At 43.8% G+C, this 18,482-nt stretch overlaps 1 protein-coding gene across 1 annotated transcript in view; it reads right to left on the minus strand.

Moving 5' to 3' along the window:
* The window catches only part of igsf3 (immunoglobulin superfamily, member 3), an 83,325-nt gene that overhangs the window by 60,057 nt on the left and 4,786 nt on the right, over nt 1-18,482 (minus strand). The window contains exon 2 of the mRNA XM_030427640.1: nt 1,898-2,278. Coding sequence (XP_030283500.1) covers nt 1,898-2,278 — 381 coding nt within the window. The remainder of the gene's footprint in view (nt 1-1,897; nt 2,279-18,482) is intronic.

The raw sequence follows: 18,482 nt of genomic DNA on the forward strand, positions 1-18,482 counted from the left end.
GTGCGCGGTTTTTTCCCCGGTCAGAACAGATGGGACATTGTGTGATGTTGGATTGCAGCACTTCCTCTCACACCCCCTCAACAAGGGCGCGCGGATCACAGCTAGTTTTTGGACATCAGGCTCTGGTTCGCTTTATTTGCGATCAGCCTGGCTGTCACTGATCTGCTTGCGATACAGATTATTCTGTATTTTACCAAAAAACCTCAACGAACATCACATTCAGGGTTGACAGCACATACCATTAGGCACGCTGCTCGAGGCCCCAGGTCGGAAAGGTTTATGTAAATTTGTTTAGAATAAGCAGCACTGTGGCACAATATGCACTGCAATGACTCAAAGCAGATCTCGCATTCTTTTCAATCACAAGGTCCTGATTTGCATAGGGGGTCCTGTGCAAAAATCTAGTTCTGAGCCGCTTCAAATTTCATTGATATTTTGCATATATGTCGCACAGGTCGAAATAAATGGATGTGTAATCAAATCCCTGCAGTATTTTGTAAAGCCAAAATACATAATGAAGCTGCCATGTGTGGTCCACCATGTACACTACATCTGATGGGTACACAGAGACAAAATTCACAGAGTCAGGGTCAAAGGGGGCTCACCGATCAACTTTGCCGAAGACCGCCTAGAAGTTTAATCCAGCCTTGAAAATCCTACAAACAATAGCGCTGCTACTAATGATTATTTTCATTGTCATTTAATCTGGTGATTATTTTTCCAATTGAACAACCAATTGAAAATGTCAAATAAGGTGAAAGATGTTTTTCCAGTCTCCAGTGTTTCCTAAAGACTGGGATAATGTCCTCAAATGTTTTGTTTTGTCCACAACATGGTGAGGTCACAAGATATTCAGTTTACTTTTATAGAGAAGCAAAAATAAAGAAAATATTCACTTTCCAAAAGCTGGTATCAGATCATTTGTACGATCAAAAAATTACTCAAACTGATTAATCGATTAGCAAAATAGTTGCCATTTGATTTAAGGGGGAATTATTCCGCTTGGTTTGTTTTCCTTCAATTCCTTCAATTCCTTCAGTGTGTTATATGCGTAGGTTCAGTAAAAGTTGCATGTGAAAGATCTTTCACACCAACAGAGGCTCCTCTCTCCCACAGAAAACACTGCTCCTGAAACTCCTCCACAGTAGTCTACTAGTCTCACTTTCATTTCTGTCCCTTTGTGACACACTACGTCACACATTTGCATAATGTATTCCCAGCGGCTAGTTTGGCATGTGAGAATTGACTTAGCACAGTCGCGCTGTTATTGTCAGCGGTGCTGGGTCAGCCATGTGTTAGCTGGCCAATCAGAGCAGACTGGGGAATCTGGAGGAGACAGGAGCTAAAACCGTGTTCAGAGGGGGGATTCAGAGCTGCGGCACTGGACAGTATGAGCAAACTGATGTCTCTTTTAAGCATTAAAGCATGTAAATCTTTTCTAGTAGAATGATGAACCTGAAAATGATCATATGTCTCCTTTAATGGCCGACATCAATTGATTAATCCTGGCAACTCTAGTAACTTAAATCTTAAATTTCTGAACTAATATAATCACAACACTGCTACAGAGGTGGTCATATTACATTATCGCTAGCACTTTTATTACCTCTGTGTCTGAACGTGGCTGCAGAATACAAATGAACTTGCTTTGTTGGATGTTAATTTGATATATTGAAATCCAGGCACGTTTGCCAAAGTGTATTGCACATGTGTATCATGTCATCTGAATACTAAAAAGGCTGGGATCAGTTTGTCTGAAGGGAGACAAATCATGCTCATTTTCGGGTTGATCGTTTTATTTTGGGCGACTACTTGAACAGGTTTACATGCTTGGAAACACGTGGTTAGTCACAGTTTATCTGTGTGTGTGTGTGTGTGTCTGTGCTTAGAGTCTTACCAGTGAGGTTTGTGCGTGCGCTGTAGGATCCCAGGTACCGGCCGTCTGTGTTGGGTGTGTAACACTCAAACAGACCCTGGTCCTTGGCCTGCACTTTGGTGATGTGGAGCACGGCCGAGTCACCGCTCAGCCTCTCCACGTAGATCTCTTTGCTGTTCACCCTCTGGGCATAAACGGCGTAGGCATAGTTGGGCTCAGCCGTGCTGACGATGCGGATCTCTCTGTCCGCTGCCGTTGGTAGATACATGGACCACTCAAAGTCCTGTTCCACGCCCTCCTTGTAGCCCGTCACGTTGCACCAGATGGTCACGTGAGAGCCCTCGGTCCGTATCAGCGGGCCAGCTTGCACCATTACCACTCTCTGGGCCACGGTAACACCAGCTTCAGAAGGAGGTGGAGGTGAGAGAAGAGAAAAGAGTGGATGGTGGGGTGAGCGCAGGGGGAGAGAAGGAAAGAGAGAACATGGGTCACAAAACTGTGGTTTAATTATTTAGCACAGGCAGAGTTTATGCACCCAACATCTCCCAGGAAATACAGAAACAACGTGGCGTGTGCAGCTGAGCATTATGGAGAGTGCCAACTGAGGTTGAGGTGTGCACACAGACGCACTCACCCGAACACACACACACACACAGTTTTTGAACACCACTAACCGCTTGAAACATACACAGCAGCTCCTTTTAACAGCAGAGATCCAATCGCGCTCACTGCTATTACACTCACTCACATGTTAACCCTCCATCACTTGGGACGGCACCGCAGCTGTGCTGCTCTGAGGTGAGAGGAGCTGAGGTGAGTGTGAGCTGAAAAAACACAAGTCAGCGTGGTGTGCTAAGTGTGTCAAACTGTACTGGTATCTTTTAAGTGGATAGTAAAAAGGCTACTGTTATGTCTGATGGGTCCATTTTCATTGTTCCTAAGCAAGGCTGTGCACTACAGGGACGGAGCCGGGAATTCTTTCGTGATTTCTTCCCCGTGAAACAAAAGTGGAGGTTATCTGCGTCCGCACATTTACACGTTCATGTAAAAATGGTGTGGAAGGGAGAGATTTTTTGAGGACATTGATTGGAATTTCTCGTAGCTGATCGCTTTAGGATGGATGTGGGTCTCAATCCCGCCATGCAGCTTCGTGTCAAAGGAGGCGAGCTGCTAGCGATCACATTAAGTGATGAGAGTGCTGGTCAGACATGACCAGAGAGGGACCTAAACGCAGCATCTAAGACCGACCGCTGCCAATTTGGTGGTTTTCTTTCCAGGTTTGGCCCCTGGAAACCCGGAAGCTAACGTTATCCAGCTAATAGCTCCAATTGAGGTATCTTAAGCGCAAACGACCCTGCCTCACATGTGCGATGTTCCTGTGCTCGCTCAAGCCCTTTGCTCAGCTCAGTCTGACGCTGAAAGTGCTCCTGACTTGTCTCACTTGCTTACAAGGAGCTCAAGTACTCTGCAGATTGTAGTCCTGCATCATTTCATCTTTCCTCTTCTTCTTTTTGAGGCTCTACCTGGCAACCACGGCTCCTCCACACACAGACACTGTCTCACAATAAGAAAAATGACTTTAGAATGCCTTCCTATACATTAATTTTACTGTGAACTATGCAATTGAGACTCACAAGTTATTTTACTGAAAATTCCTTGTATTTAGCCTCTTAATCTGTGGTGTGGTGTTATATATGGAGGGGGGGTTAAGGGTTGGCCATTTGCGCTATGCCAGAAAGACTCTTTTTCACAGCCTCATGTTGGCAGGTTTGCAGAAGGTGCACTTTAATTACAACAATTACAACACTGTCTAGTGAGAGGTGAAAACTGCTACCTGAAAAAAAAAAACACCATCCTGATTTATGAAATACCTCCTCTGTCCTATGCCTACAAATACAAACTCAGTTGAGACAGTTGCTCCTTGTCAGCATTTTTTAGAAGTTCCCCTGTTACCAGCGCCGTCTTATTCTGAATAAAAACTAAAGCAGCAGGAATCTAAGAAGGTTAAACTAACAAATACTGCTTTTGCATTTTTTATATTGTTAATGAATAAATAAGAATCTCCAATTGTACGACGTTGATCTCATTAAAACAAAACATGTAGCTGGTGGACTGATCCATGAACTGTAGCCAGCTGAGGGCTGACTTCAGCGTTAAGCCCCCACAGAAGAACGACTTTTGCTAATCTGTACGTCGCTTTGTAGCCTATATTTAGGCAAACAACATATGGGAATCTTGCCTCAACCCTTCCTGCATCCTCACTCACATACACTCACACACCACATGCATGCATACACACACACACACACACACACACACACACACACACACACACACACACACACACACACACACACACACCAAACGCGCACACACACAGTATTCACCATTCAGGGAACAACTACAAACATCCCTCTCATTGGGGCCAACAACAGAGCACTTACACATACCCCCCCAAATCCAGACAGAGCGACAAGTACGCCGTTTCCTGTCTGCACAAGCAACTGGGGATTGCAGCTGTGTTTGCGAGTGTGTGTGTGTGTGTGTGTGTGTGTGTGTGTGTGTGTGTGTGTGTGTGTGTGTGTGTGTGTGTGTGAGGGAGAGAGAGAGAGAGAGAAAGTCTGTAAGATGCTGTGTCTGTGGGCACAATTCTTGGCATTAATAATTCACCAGAACAGCTTTTTAACTTCAACATCCTCTCTCTCCTCTCATAGTAACTTTCTCTTACACTTCCACTACACCCCCAGCTTTCATTCACTGCTATTAATGCGAGTGCATTCACGCCCATGCATGTGTATGGCCATGCATGACTCTACGCATGTTCGTTTGTGTGGATCGCGCGTCTTACTTCCTTCCTGCGGTTATAGCCTCAGGTCTTTTGTCACTTTTTGAGACACTTTCCACTTGTGATTTGATGAAAATCTACAGATCCATGATTTTCTTTCAGAGTCCCTCGCTTGAACGGGATCTGAGTGGCATAGCGAAATAAAAAATGCTTGAATTAATGGTTCCTTATGGCTTGATTTCTCTTATGGGACTCCCACAGGACCAGTCATCACATGAACTATCAAACTCCGCTCATGAATAGCACTGCATTTAAATTCAGACTTGTTAACCTCGCTCTTATAGAAAAGGGAAAGGAGGAGGTTTTATTTGGCCAAGTGGTGCAATCATCTGCATATCAGCTGCCTCTAAGGAAAATATACAATGTAAAATATCAAAGTGACAGCGGAAATAATGTACACAAATAAAGTGTATTAAGCTTCCAGTGATATCATTGGATCCTATAAGATATGTCCCTATAGGGATATCATAGGACTTCTATACAAGGCTTGGCATGGTGAAATCAGCCCACTCAGAATGTATTTTTTAATAATTCTGTACTTATTAATATTTCCCACACGCACTCTGCTCATGCTACATTTTTCATGCAGTCCTGCTGAATAATACAACACATCTCCTGATGCTTTTTTAAAAAAAAAACAAGATAAAACAAACATCACAGTCAACGACAAACTAATCATCGAGGTTTGTGCTGTTAGCACGTGGAAATGGAACCGAAGAAGCCCTTTGAAGAAACAAAATAAATATTTCCCTTGGAAAAAAAAAAAAGAAGATGATTGGCTGCATGTTCCTCCTCGGATTTCTAGCTGTAGAACAATATTACTAGTTTGTATCTTTAGATTATCCAGATCTGTTCAAGGATAAATTCACCCACACAGGAAAATTCAGTCATTATCTACCCCCCCTCAGGCAGATGGAAAGTCGGGTAAAGTTTCTTAGTCTACAAAACATTTCTGGAGCTTCACAGCAAAACCCTGTTGCAGCTTTGTCCTACACAACTGAAGTAGACTTGTTTTAAAAAAAAAAGGTACCCATACAGCTAATTTGATGTAATCCAAGTCACTGCGAGCCTTGGGATCCCAAATTGATTTCAAAAGACAGTATTTACATTCTCAATGTGCGTTCGAGCTTTTGCACCTACTCCAGCCGGCGTGTGCGCCAACGCTTTTAGCTTAGCATCTATAGTTACATTTAGCTGACGCCGTTTTAGTCCCTCTGATCATACCCTGGAGAAAGATAATTGATTGTCGAGTCTCATTCCCAGGTCGTCAAATACAAGTGCTTTGGGCTGGTGGGCAACAACCCAAGTCGGTGGTATTCAACATCCTGTGAATGAGACTCGACAATCAACCATCTTACGAATTTCACCTCTAACCTGCTAAACATTTGGCTACTAGCGTTTTGAAAGTCAGCGAACACATGACATTCCCTCCCAGCACTCTAAACCTGAGACTGACAGAAAGTCTATAGTGGAGTGCACTGACTGCATCTTGCCGAGGAAGTGATGGGACGCATTTAGTACACTGAAGCTATCCATTCTGACTCAGGCCTCGGTTCCCTGTTTTTCGTCAGTGTGCTAATCTGGCGGCACCCAGTCTACCCACATTCAGCTCAGATCATGTCAGGGCTGTACTGCTGCATCACTGCTTCTCATGTTGCAGCTACTCATCTCAAACTGCTGGAAACATATTACTCATACATTCCCCCCTCCCCCTAAAAAAAGCCTTACTACTCATACTGTGTTGGTGCACCCGGAGCTTTTCTCCGCTTGCCTGTCTCCTGTCATCCTCCTGAAACAAGCTGCCTCCTTACTTCTGATTACGCTCACTCCCTTCCTCCCATCATCAATCCTTCTCTTCGTCCTCTCTCCCCCCACTCTCTCTCTCTCTCCCTCTCAGTATATTCCTGTCTCTTCTCTGTGCCTCGCGGTTCTCTGCGTCTTTTCAGGCAGGATTTAAGCAGCTCTGTGAAACTTCAAAGTGCCCATCGCTCTGGAGGCTGTTTAGAAAGGCTGACAATGACATACCAAACCCTGCAGACCTTCAACTGATCGCTCAATTCCACCAACCTTTCCCCGCAATAATCCTGTGCCCGCAAACTCCCCCATCTCTTCACCTCTGGCTACGCTGTCTCGATGTCGAGTGCCCATATTTTCTCAACAAGGCCTCAGATTTTTCTATTATTAACGCTCATCTCCATCTTCGCATACCGCGGATGTCTCGCTACCCCTCTCCTCATCCTCCTCCCGCCCTCACCCACTCTGGCTTCACTCTTTCCTGTGTCTCATCTCTCATCTTCGCTGCCGGGTGCTTCCCACACAGCTCGTTGACTGGACGCCGGAAACATGCGACCTGTGTCTGCCAGACGATGGTGGATGACCGCGGATGAGCTCTCCAAGTGACCTTGCTGTTCGTCGGCTGGAGCGTACACATCAGTCAGAGCAGAGGACTTCGAACGCACGCATACGCAAAAACAAACACACACACACACACACACAAACACACACACACACACACACACACACACACACACTCAGGGAAAGCTGCAAAGAGGATTATGCTAAGTGGAAGGGGGGGTTAAACACTAATCCAATCATTTGTGGCCAGTGTCTTATTCCCAGTGGAAATGGCAGTGAGGCCACTAGAATTCGTGCCCAACAGTCACATCATCACTCGTCACTGACATGGGATAATTATACACCTAGAAAAGGTGTATAATAAAAACCCTGCAGGGTGTAAATATCATAGAGGACATTCGCAGCTGTGTCGAGAAGTGCTAATGTGGAGAGTTGAGCTGTCGATCATCTCATCTCACTTTGCTTTCATTCCTAATTACAAACAGACTCCCAAACACACACACACACACACACACATACACAGATTAAAGCAAAAGAAATCTGCGATGAGCAACCAGAAAAGGGTGAGCAGATACCTTACCTCAATGAGGTATCAACAACTCAGGTATCAAGTACAGCACTTGTCTTGATACTAGCGACAACAGCAAAAAGTTTAACCCAACATGACGTCAACCATTTGTTTGTGGACTACAGTTATTAGGTCATGAGTCTGGCATTATTACCTTTGAGCCAGAGGTAAACATATTTGGGTGAGATTGTGGACCGTTAATATACCAGGACGGACCATCCAAGTTAAGTATATGTGTGGGAAACACTGGATTGTCAATCACAAGGAATCCACATGCTGAAGCAAACCCTGCTGATGTGGTTGAATGATAACATTAGTCATCACCTATATGTTTTAACTTTGAAATATGTCCCAGGTCTCTCAATATTTTTTCTTTATCCATTGTCTTTCTAGTTGCTGTTCATTCTGGAAGTGGTGTAATAAGAAAGTTTTGCAATATTCCCCAGGTTTATATGACTTCTGTCACCTGCAACGCAGCAACAGGACATTTGAGCTTCCCATCCTGAGCGCGAAGTCAGAGGAAAATGGCCACTATGTGAATATGGTCTATTGGAAAGAATGGAGGGTTACTGTCTCCATTGGCTACCTTCTATGGCAACAACAGGATGGGGGAGAACATTTTTAAAAAGAAACTGTCTCAGACAACAAGGTTTCATTATCACCTTTCAACAAGAGTGTGACATTCCATGCACACACTTCTCAGTGCATACACCCTGCTTCCCAGAGGGGACTGTACAGAAGAGGCCAATTAGTGATGCATAACCTGAACAACACCAACACAGTGCTCTGACTTATGTGGCAGTAGGTGAGATGCTTTAATGAAGGCACTGAAAACCTGTCATATAAATCAGCGTCTTATTATGAGCATAAGACATTATACTATCTGCGACAGTTTTGTGTATCCAAATTAAATATTTGTATATTTTAGTGTGTGATGTCACACATTTCCATGCATCAATCAGAATTTACCAATGTTTTTTATTAGGTTCTAAGAGTGGGATGTTTGCCAGTGTTGCCAGGCCACTGTCAATCAAATCTCAATAAACCAGCAAATTAGCTGTTCTTATTGAAGAATTAAACTTTATATTAATACGTTGCTTAATATTGCTTCTTGTGAATATTGAATATATATATTGAATTGAATAGTGAATATTTCATGAGATAAAGAAATAATTAAGCCCTGTAAACAAGTTTTAAGGGGTTTTATATTCACACACAAACACACACACACACACACACACACACACACACATCAATACTAGTCCTAGTCCTCTTTAAATAAAAATAAAACTTGAAGTAAGTTGAAGAGTGAGGGAACTCAAATAACTCAAATAACCAGTGAAATATGAATTAATTATGAACATGCTTGCTAGCCAGTCAATGTCCCATCTCCCTAAGGGGGGTTCAGACTCATCCCACAGATCTGAAATCTTGTGAAGATACTCAGACAAGTAAGGTAGCAAAGAGAAAAGGAAAACAGGGAAGAGGAAAAAGAGGAAGAGGGAGGAAGCTAAAGAGAAGAGGACGGCTGCCTCCATGGTGCTGAACACCACGAAAACACACACCAAACTCAGTGTATATAACGTACGTACCGCTGTATGATGTGCTTCATGTATGTGTGACAGTGAGAAATAAACGCCTGAGAAAGATGAAGAGGATTTTCCTCTCCACACTTCTCAGTGCTGGTTAACCATTTTACCCAAAAATCACTCTAAGTCTTTCTCCCTCTAGGCCCCCGAAAGCATTTGACCCTGTTAACATCATTACCAGAGAGAGCAACAAGTGCGATGGAGACAGAGAGATTCCAAGATGAGGGAATACTGGAGGGAGAAAGATGAAAGCTGGGGAAAGAGGAGATGTTTCCATGCGAAGGAAACGCTAACACTTAGAGCGGATGCGGGCACAGTTCCAAACAAATCACGCCGGCTTCCTGAAACCAGGCAAGGACATAAACCTGTGTGTGCTTCATTATGTTACAGCCTAAGCGATGACATTTGTTTCTTTCAATTCCTAAGCTCTTAATCATCTAAATTTGACATGAGTGAATTCTGCCTCTGCTGATGCTGGTGATAGCGTAAAAGCTTACACTGTCCTGGTACATGGCGCTGGGTAAGCATGTCATCCTCATGTAAACCATGTAATGGAGTGATGAGAATCCACAGTCCTTCATCACCAACGGCTTTCTCCGATTCTTCTAACTGTGATTGATGGGCTCCAGGCAGCATCGAATATTACAATTCAGCCCTCATTCTATTGCTCTTTTCCCATTCCTCGTCCTTCCAGCGGTGATAATCATCATCTGAGTCAGGGTGTAAAAATCAGTGTAGCAGGGCTTGTCGTTAACAACCTCTGACCCTCACGCCAGCTTCCAAACCTTCGACAAATCCCACATCTACCACCTGATTTATTAACTGGGATGTTCGAGAGGAGACTGAGGAGAAAGCTAAATGATTTTCAGCGTTCACGGGAAACCATTCGGCAGGCTGTCAGCTGGGAAAAAGGTGCGATGCTGTGAGAGCATTTGACTTTGAGAAATACAGCGAGAAAAGGGAGGACGAGCGTTCCGACTTCCATTAGAGGGCCGGTTAGACGGGCCAGCAGGCCGCTCTAACAGCTGACAAACACTTACAACAAACTGCCCGTCACATCCACGCAGCTCTTATCAGAGGAAGAACAAGAGCGTTCAGAGAGTGGGAGGATGAAGCGGATATGCCGCACGTCACTATTTCATCCTTGTATGGCTCAAATGAAGAGAGCCAGGTGGCGTCAGTGGTAAAGAGCAAGGATTTCGAGAGCAGGACAGCTACATGGAGGAAAAACTTTGCTGAGGGAGTTTTTGTAAGCTAGCAGTGTCATGGAGGACTCCCAATCAGACTTTTCATAGCCTTGGAAAGCCAGAAAAACAGCCAGAGGGCAGAGAGAAAAACCAAACACGAAGAAGCAGACGTATTTAGGCTACCATGGAGACTCCCGCTATCTCTAGCTGGGGTTAAAAGAGTTTATTGCAAATTCTGTATCTTGCTCTTCTCTTGCCATCTGAATCACAATGAGGACCGAGCTGTTTTTATAGAGATAGGGAGGTGTTTCACAAAATAACCATACTCACTTTCTTACCAAGAGTTAGATGAGGAGATTGATACTGAGTGTGCACTAAATATGAAGAAGCAAGCAGTTCGCTTAGCTTAGCTTAGCACAGCATAAAGACTGGAGAGAGGAGGGACACAGGTAGTGTGTTCATGTTTTTCCTTCAAGTTTCATGTTAGGTCAAGTCTTGAGGTGGTCAAGTCCATTAAAGTGTTGCATTAAAATGACTTTTGTGATATGTGTAGAGTTATGTCATGGTTTGGGTTTTTTAGTAATTTCCTGTTTTATTTTGTAGATTCATCTTTCCACTTCCTCTCTGTCCCTTTCCCGCCTTTTTTTATTTACACCTGCGTTTCGTTGTTCGTTAGCCCTTGCGTATTTAAGTCTTTTGTTCCCTGACTGATCTGTTTTCATCCTGCGTCTCCTGTTTCCCTGTGTGTTTCCTGTTAGTCATTTGTTCCCCATGGCTTTATGGTTTGTCCTCCATTTTTGTCATTCTCTTCAGTTTACTTAGATTTTCCTTGTTACCATTTTGTTGCCAACTTGTGTTTCTTGGATTTTCGGTTTTGTATATCAGCCCATTATTAAAGCTCGCTTTTTCTTACGCTCTTCTTTCCTGCCTCTGTGTCACCGAACCCCTCACCTCTGCTGCATTTCACTCAGTTGCCTGTGGCTATAACTTCACCCTATAACATCAGATTGTATGTTAGAGACTGAGGAAGTCACTGAACATATCAAACAAACAAAGTTTACATTACCTGCTTGAGCATTTCTGCCCCAGTCACTTCAGTGTTGTTGTTTTGGTTTTAACAAAGAAGACAACCGATCCCACAGTTCCATGTTACTCTACATCATCAAAATACCTCTTTTGTTTTCCTTGTATGGACTGAGCAGCAAAAATCACACACTGTGCATTTCGGCCTCCACTCAAACATCAAAACTGTACGGCTCTGAACTGGGACTCCCACTTTGTGTCACACCTGGGTCATGCGGTCCTCAGCTCTCACTATGCTAACTAGTCCTAATTTATGGGCCCCCTGGGCTACAACAGTCATGACCCCACCTGCGCTATTGCTCATAACAGCTGGTGAGACCAGGATAGAAACAGTGGGGGTTTTTTAAGGCTAATTCATACCTCTGTGTCGATGTGTAACCGTACACTGCCTCCGTCTCTGGCCACTACACTGTAATTATGAGTGAATGTAGGGGCTATGGCTAGCTTACAGCCGTAAAGTCATTTTCTCTATGTGGGTTGATTCATATTTTCCGATGCCGGCGATATTTGTGGATAGTGTCAACAACATGGAGCAGATCACAATCTATCCTTCTCTGCTGAACAGCTGCCTCTTCATCCTCCCTCCTACACCCTCAGCTGCTTCTCCTTCCTGTTTGACCACGGAGGAAAATAGCTTTTGAGTTTCACCGTTTCATCCTGAGCGATCATTCGAAACACATAATCACCAAGCAGCGATGCCTCTCTGAAGCTTTTAAATAGCATTTTCAGTCAAACAATTTCAAGCCAAATTCTCATCTGTGATGTCAGACTAAATGTTTTCCTGCTCAACCCGTCAAGCTATTGTTTGCTATGTGTCGCTTTTTCTCTCTTTCCGTCAACACTAAAGGCAAGGGATGATTACTTAATCAAAGAATTATCAAATGACGCTTAGTTTTGCAGCATTGCAGTCAAGAGGTAGAGCCTGTGCGGAGCTGTGACTCAGTTCACATATGGCCCAGCTCCAGTGACATCTTGACGTATAAACACAATTAAAGTTTAAAAACTGTGTGTGTGTGTGTGTCTGTGTCTAGAGACATGTCCTTACTAACCCTATTGTTATTAAATTATTCAAAGAAAATGCAGCTGAGTGGCAATGTCCCTTTTTTTTTGCCTCAATCCAAAGGAAACAGTTTAAGAAAATGGAGTGTTTCAGATGAACTCACTGGAGTGTAATACGCCCACAGTCAAATGGCTGAGCGATGCCAGGCACAACCAGGACACACACACACACACACACACACACAAGCTACAGCACTTCAAAATGAAGCTTGGTTATTAGGCAATACGGTACTATACCATATGGACAGAAAATTCATTCATGCTTTACTAAACACAGCACTCACAATGCGAACAATCAATCACCAGTTGTACATAAAGAAAATTCAAGAACTGCATACAGGAAGTAATCATACGCTCCATCGTTTGTCTTCATAAACTTACTTTTGAAATTCCGTAACCAGAATCAATTAATTAAAGCTCTGAGTTTAAGGAGTGGTTGCCACGGCTACAAAATGTTCCCATATAAGCTTGTGACAACACCTGTAACAGCGGAGTCAATTCATAAATACATTACTTATATTTACAGATTCACATATAAAGCATTTAACTTATGAAACACAAGTTGAACTTTACTTTGAAGAAGCCTAGTTAAAGACAATGCAGTTTAGCACCACTATTGTTCAACAAAAATGCAGATACAGAGCAAAACAATGTTTGTTTTTGACAGCGGATCAGTTTGAAATATGTCTGGGGGAAGTTTTATAAGATCTGTGGAGTAATCGAAGAATAAGGACTTATAAGAGGAAGTGCTTCAGGCGCCAGGCTGCACACCTCCAACTTCTCAGTAAAGTAACCTACTCCTTTCCCTCGTTAATGTTATCAGGTTTCGTTATTTCTACTGTGTTTACATCTGATGTATTGCCAAAAAGGCAATATTTTTGTATCAAGAAGTACTGATTAAAAAAAGCAAAATGTGTACAAGTAATCAGTAAATGCACTGAACACTGACTACCGCAGCAAGCCTACACCAAGTCATGACGAGGAAGACAAACATAACTATATGACAGTTTCAATGTCGCAGTTTGCATATTGTGTAGAGTCGATGCCGCCTTGTCAAATTTACAATTCTGTGGGTCACTGAGAGCCTGGTAAACATTTACAGTGTGACAGATGGTTATGGATCATCAGTATGCAACGAGTAGAAGACTGTGGACTGTGTGTGAGCCACATGGAAGTGTTTGAGTTGGTAGTTAGAGGTGCCAATCATTATCACAACTCCTGTTTATTTCTGTTCTCAACAGTGTGTAAGACAAAAATGTCAAGATAGGAGATAGAGGCAGGTTTTCAGACTGGTTGATCCACATCAGCTCATGCACACTGCTTCTCCACCTCCACAATATTAAGTGCCTCAATCTACTCCCTTCCCCAAATCCATTAACTCCATGAGGACACCTGCTCCCCCGCTAACCTCATTTCCCCATCCCCCAACCAACCACAACCTTTCCCTCAAACCCACACACACCCACACACACACACACACACACACACACACATCCCCCACCCTGTCTGATGAATGACAAAGCAATGAACAAAACTCTCATACATACATAGATTATGTGAAAGAAACAAAACAAAGCTAAGCTTTATAATATCCTGTCACAAGTCAACTGAATATTTGCGTTAATTGTTGTAAAAGAATGCGGGGCTATAAAAAAAAAACACTCAGCTATCTTTGGTCATTATCCATCTTGTGCTTGTGCACAATTAAGCCTGACAGCTGTATCTACTTTATGTACAGTGGTTAGTTTTTGTATGACTGGCAGCCTGCTATCAGTTCCCACGTTTGCGCATTAGGCTGTAGATTGGAAAGGAAACTAATTAACTATTAATTAGTCTACTTCAAACAGACTTTTTCTGCCATTGTCAGTCATTTTCCCTCTCAGGCAGTAAAAGACACGCGCTTGTAAATTCATGCATTTATGCATAAGCAATTAGACACAAACACACATCGTGCATCTCTTTGGTTTTTAGGTGTAAAGCGGAAAAGGAGCACATTAGCAGAACATAATGGCAAAGTGAGTGAAGTGCTCGCCACCATTGCGCAAGAGGGGTTTTAAAAAAAGTGTGTGTGTGTGGGGGGGGTTTTCGATCGTGCGTGTTGACATTTATTCATGTGCACACACACCTTTGGACGTGAAACCCGAGTGTGTGGATCAGCTGCATGCAGGTGGGGAGCAGTAGCCATAGTTACGCCGCCTGGTGTGTATCCCACCAGCGTGGGATCTGCTCGGGTGGAGGATCATGCAGGGAGCAGGGGAGTGTGGCAGCACCGTAGGACAGTAGCTGAGAGCACTGTGGGTGGAAAGTGGTATTCTCTCGCCGGGCCAGTCATCATCACACCCAACACAGAGCAGCACAGGGGGATGGGGAGGAGCAGACAAAATCCCAACGGGAAAAGGGCTGGGTTGGTGTTTGAGGTGCTCGTAAACAGTCCAAAGGTAGATCTGGCTGTTAAACACAGATTATTCCTCTGATACTGTAAGGAAGAGGAAAATCTCTGGTCTGGATCACACTGGAGGGGAGATTCTAATTAGTGCTCTTTGAAGAAGAGGTGGGCTGGCATTGTATTGTTGAGAAAAAAAAGAGTGGGGGAGGGAGGTCAGGGGCTATTCACTGGAGGAGGAGGAGGCAGCTGGAGCACCATTTGAGTGAGCAGAGGCAGAGATACATGCAAATCGGCCCAGGAGGACACTTAAAAGGTTTACAAACTCAACAGCTAAAAGGTTGTTGTTGGGCTGTTATCACAAAACATGAGATACAATCTCAGGCACGGCGAGATGTGCAAGCACAAGCGTGCGGTCCTGGCAGGGACTTGTGATGTGCGAGAGTCCTGACAGTTAACCAGAGGTGCTGCCGCAGCCGCTGCTGCTGGAGTCAAAAATCAGACACAAAGCAGACGCTGCCTCTGCTCCAGCCACTTCCCTGATTCACTGTGGCAGGCAGGAAGTCTCCCTCAAGAACTTTGCTTCACTTCACACAGTCACTCCTCTCCCCGCGTGAACCGGAGAGAGACTACAGCTTAGATCTGGGTCACGGGGGAGGATCATCATTAAAAGACAATAAAACAGACACTGCATGAGAAGACTTTGATTACCCACAACCAGCTTTTGGATTTTCTTTTATTGCTCTGATAGCAATAAAGTTCGGTCAGTTCAATCCAAGGTTGTCCTTGATCTCTTCTGGGAGCGCCTTTATTCCTTCACACTGAATTTCACTTTTGAGAGGAGGAAGCCGGATAACAGAGGACAGTGGCGCGGTTGTAAAACCGCCGCGATAGCTGGGTGTGAGTTTCTGAAGCGGACTGTGAAGTCTGTATTACAGCGCAATTACTTGCCCCGTGGGTAGACGACACTAGTAACCAGCATCGACCTGCCTTTGGGTGCAGCAAAAACGTGCCCATGCTAGAACTAACCACACACCCCTCGCCCAGCGCTATTGATCCGTGACTAATAAGGCATCTCGGTCCTGACACTGACCTACGAAAGGCCTGCAGCTTCATCACGCATCGCAAAGAAATATTTGCTGAAGCCCCACCAAAGAGCCGGTGGATAAAAGCCAAGCTGACAGTCTTGCCTCTGCTTCTCCATTGTTTGTTTTTTTTTTTTTTTGTCAGTTGAGCCAACAATGTTATGATATGAAAAAACAATAGCACAAAAGGCATCTTGTCATGGGTTTACACACAGAGACGTGAGACTGGTGCTTATGATGCAAACAAGCGTGCACGGAGAATAACAAGGGGAGCAAACAGCACCACAAACAGACAGCTGCACGAGCCCGTATTTCCCCTAACAGAGAGAAGCGGGCCCTTTTGTTTCTGGTGGCAGGCAACAGGCAAAAAATAATGACTAACAAAACTTGGGACGGTCACACACGCACACACGCCAAACTTTTCCACCGCTTCACTTCATCAGGTACAAAAACAGCAGTCACAGTGAGTTACTGCGTTTGGCGTCCCTGTCTAGACAGCGCCGTCTTCTCGTGTCGGCTGAGGCTTACAAACACATGGAAAAGAATTCACAGTGTGCCAACAGCTGACTCGAGATGCACGGCAAAAAGACGCCGCGGCTTGACCGCACACGAGCTGAAATGCCCCTGTCAGTTTGGGGAGGGGGGATCCCAGCTGTCAGTCTTATTCTGGTACACGGGAGAGGCCGGGGTGGACATTAGGGTGTGGCAGGGCGAGCACTGAATCCTGACAAAGACTGAAACGCCTGAGAGTTGACCTCAACATTCCCATCACCATAAGAGGTTAAGAAGTCTGAAATGAATTATTCGAATTTAAAATCAATCACCAACTGTTTTAATAACAAACAATTCATTTAAGTTAATTTTCCAGTAAACATCATGATGATTCCAGCTTCTCAAATTTACGGAATTGCTGCTTTCTTTTGTCATTTATGATGGTAAAGCTTTTGCAGAGCTGGGCAATACATTATTATTATCGAGATATTCATCATCTTAGTTAGTTAGAATTGTATCGAGGTAAGCCAGAGCTCCAGGGTGCGACTAAGTATTTTCATTTGGAGCACTGGTTTGCCTGATATTCAGGAAACCTTCCAGATTTCCAGTTTCTTCTCTTTTAATTACAAACTTTCTTCACATACACAAACGCGCACACTTTAACGAGCAGGTCTGAAATGGAAAATGAGACTCTTCATTCTCTAACTGCCTTGGAGCGTTCGTGACAGTTGTCACAGCACCTCACCAACAATCGAACCTATACTTAAGTGGCTATGAGTGCTGCCCTTCTTCCCCTGTACTAAAAAACAAACAACACAAGTAGCCTAAAATGGAAATTAGCTCTTAAGCACTTTCATGTCGTTTGATTGGGCCAATTACGGAGGGCCAGCTTTATACTCCGGCTGCGGATAAGCACAAAGTTTGACGGTGTCACCACAACTACTTAAAACTTTTCTCGTCTCAATCAATAGCGCTGTAATGAGCCGGGATAACAAGCTATTGTTTCGGCGTCTCTTCGGACAAAAAACCACCGATCAAAAACAGCATCAAAACTCTCGGTGAAAGATAAGGATGAGTGAAAAGAAACAAACATGCAGCACATGACAGAAAAGGAGGCGGATGAAGGATCATTCCAACTGCTCCTGCGGGTTTTACTTCCCGACGGCTGCTGACCCTTTTAGAAAAGAAGAACATTTTGACTTCTCGAATTTATTGTTTTTACTCCACGGGCAGTTACAGGATTTCATCTATTTCTGTGTGGAGTCTTGAACGTGTATTCCATCTCACTGAACTTCAAGTCTGCAGTGAATTTCCTTAGTTTCACTACTGCTCCATTGTTGTGGGTCGATGCAGTCGGCGAATGTTTAAAGCCCGCGGTCGTATTCTTCATACCCTACAGAAATAAATGAAAAACATGGATGGAAGAAATAAAAATACACAGTGCTTTGAACATTTTTTCACTCCGGCACGTAATTAAAGTGTAACCAATAACACGCGTGAATCCCATTTCTAAACAAATTATGTAAGGGGGTTGTTTACGGGGAAAGGGTGCCGATAAATGTTTTTTTTCTTTATTTAAATTCACCATGAAAACATTTGTATGCATTTTTTAAAATCTGAAATGCTCAATATCGGATCTTATTTGATTCATTAAGTAATCTTTTGTGTCGAGCTGATTAATAAAGTTGGCTGAAGTCTGAAGCAGGATTGAGGAAGTTCTCGGCAGTGATTAACAGTGCCCATGCTTTGCGGCAAATGAGATTAAAAACACAAAAATCAACCTTCTGATACGCACTGATTATCACGACACAAAGATGAGGCTGTGAGTGTGATTCTGTGAAAAGAGGCCACGCCCACTGCCACACCCTACTTTCAGCCGACATTCATGAATAATTTATCACATTTTCCTATCGGTGCCAACCATCTGACATAAGATTGTGCAAATTCATTCATAACATGT

Source organism: Sparus aurata, chromosome 9 (genome assembly GCF_900880675.1).
Source record: "Sparus aurata chromosome 9, fSpaAur1.1, whole genome shotgun sequence".
NCBI classification, from domain to species: Eukaryota; Metazoa; Chordata; class Actinopteri; order Spariformes; family Sparidae; genus Sparus; species Sparus aurata.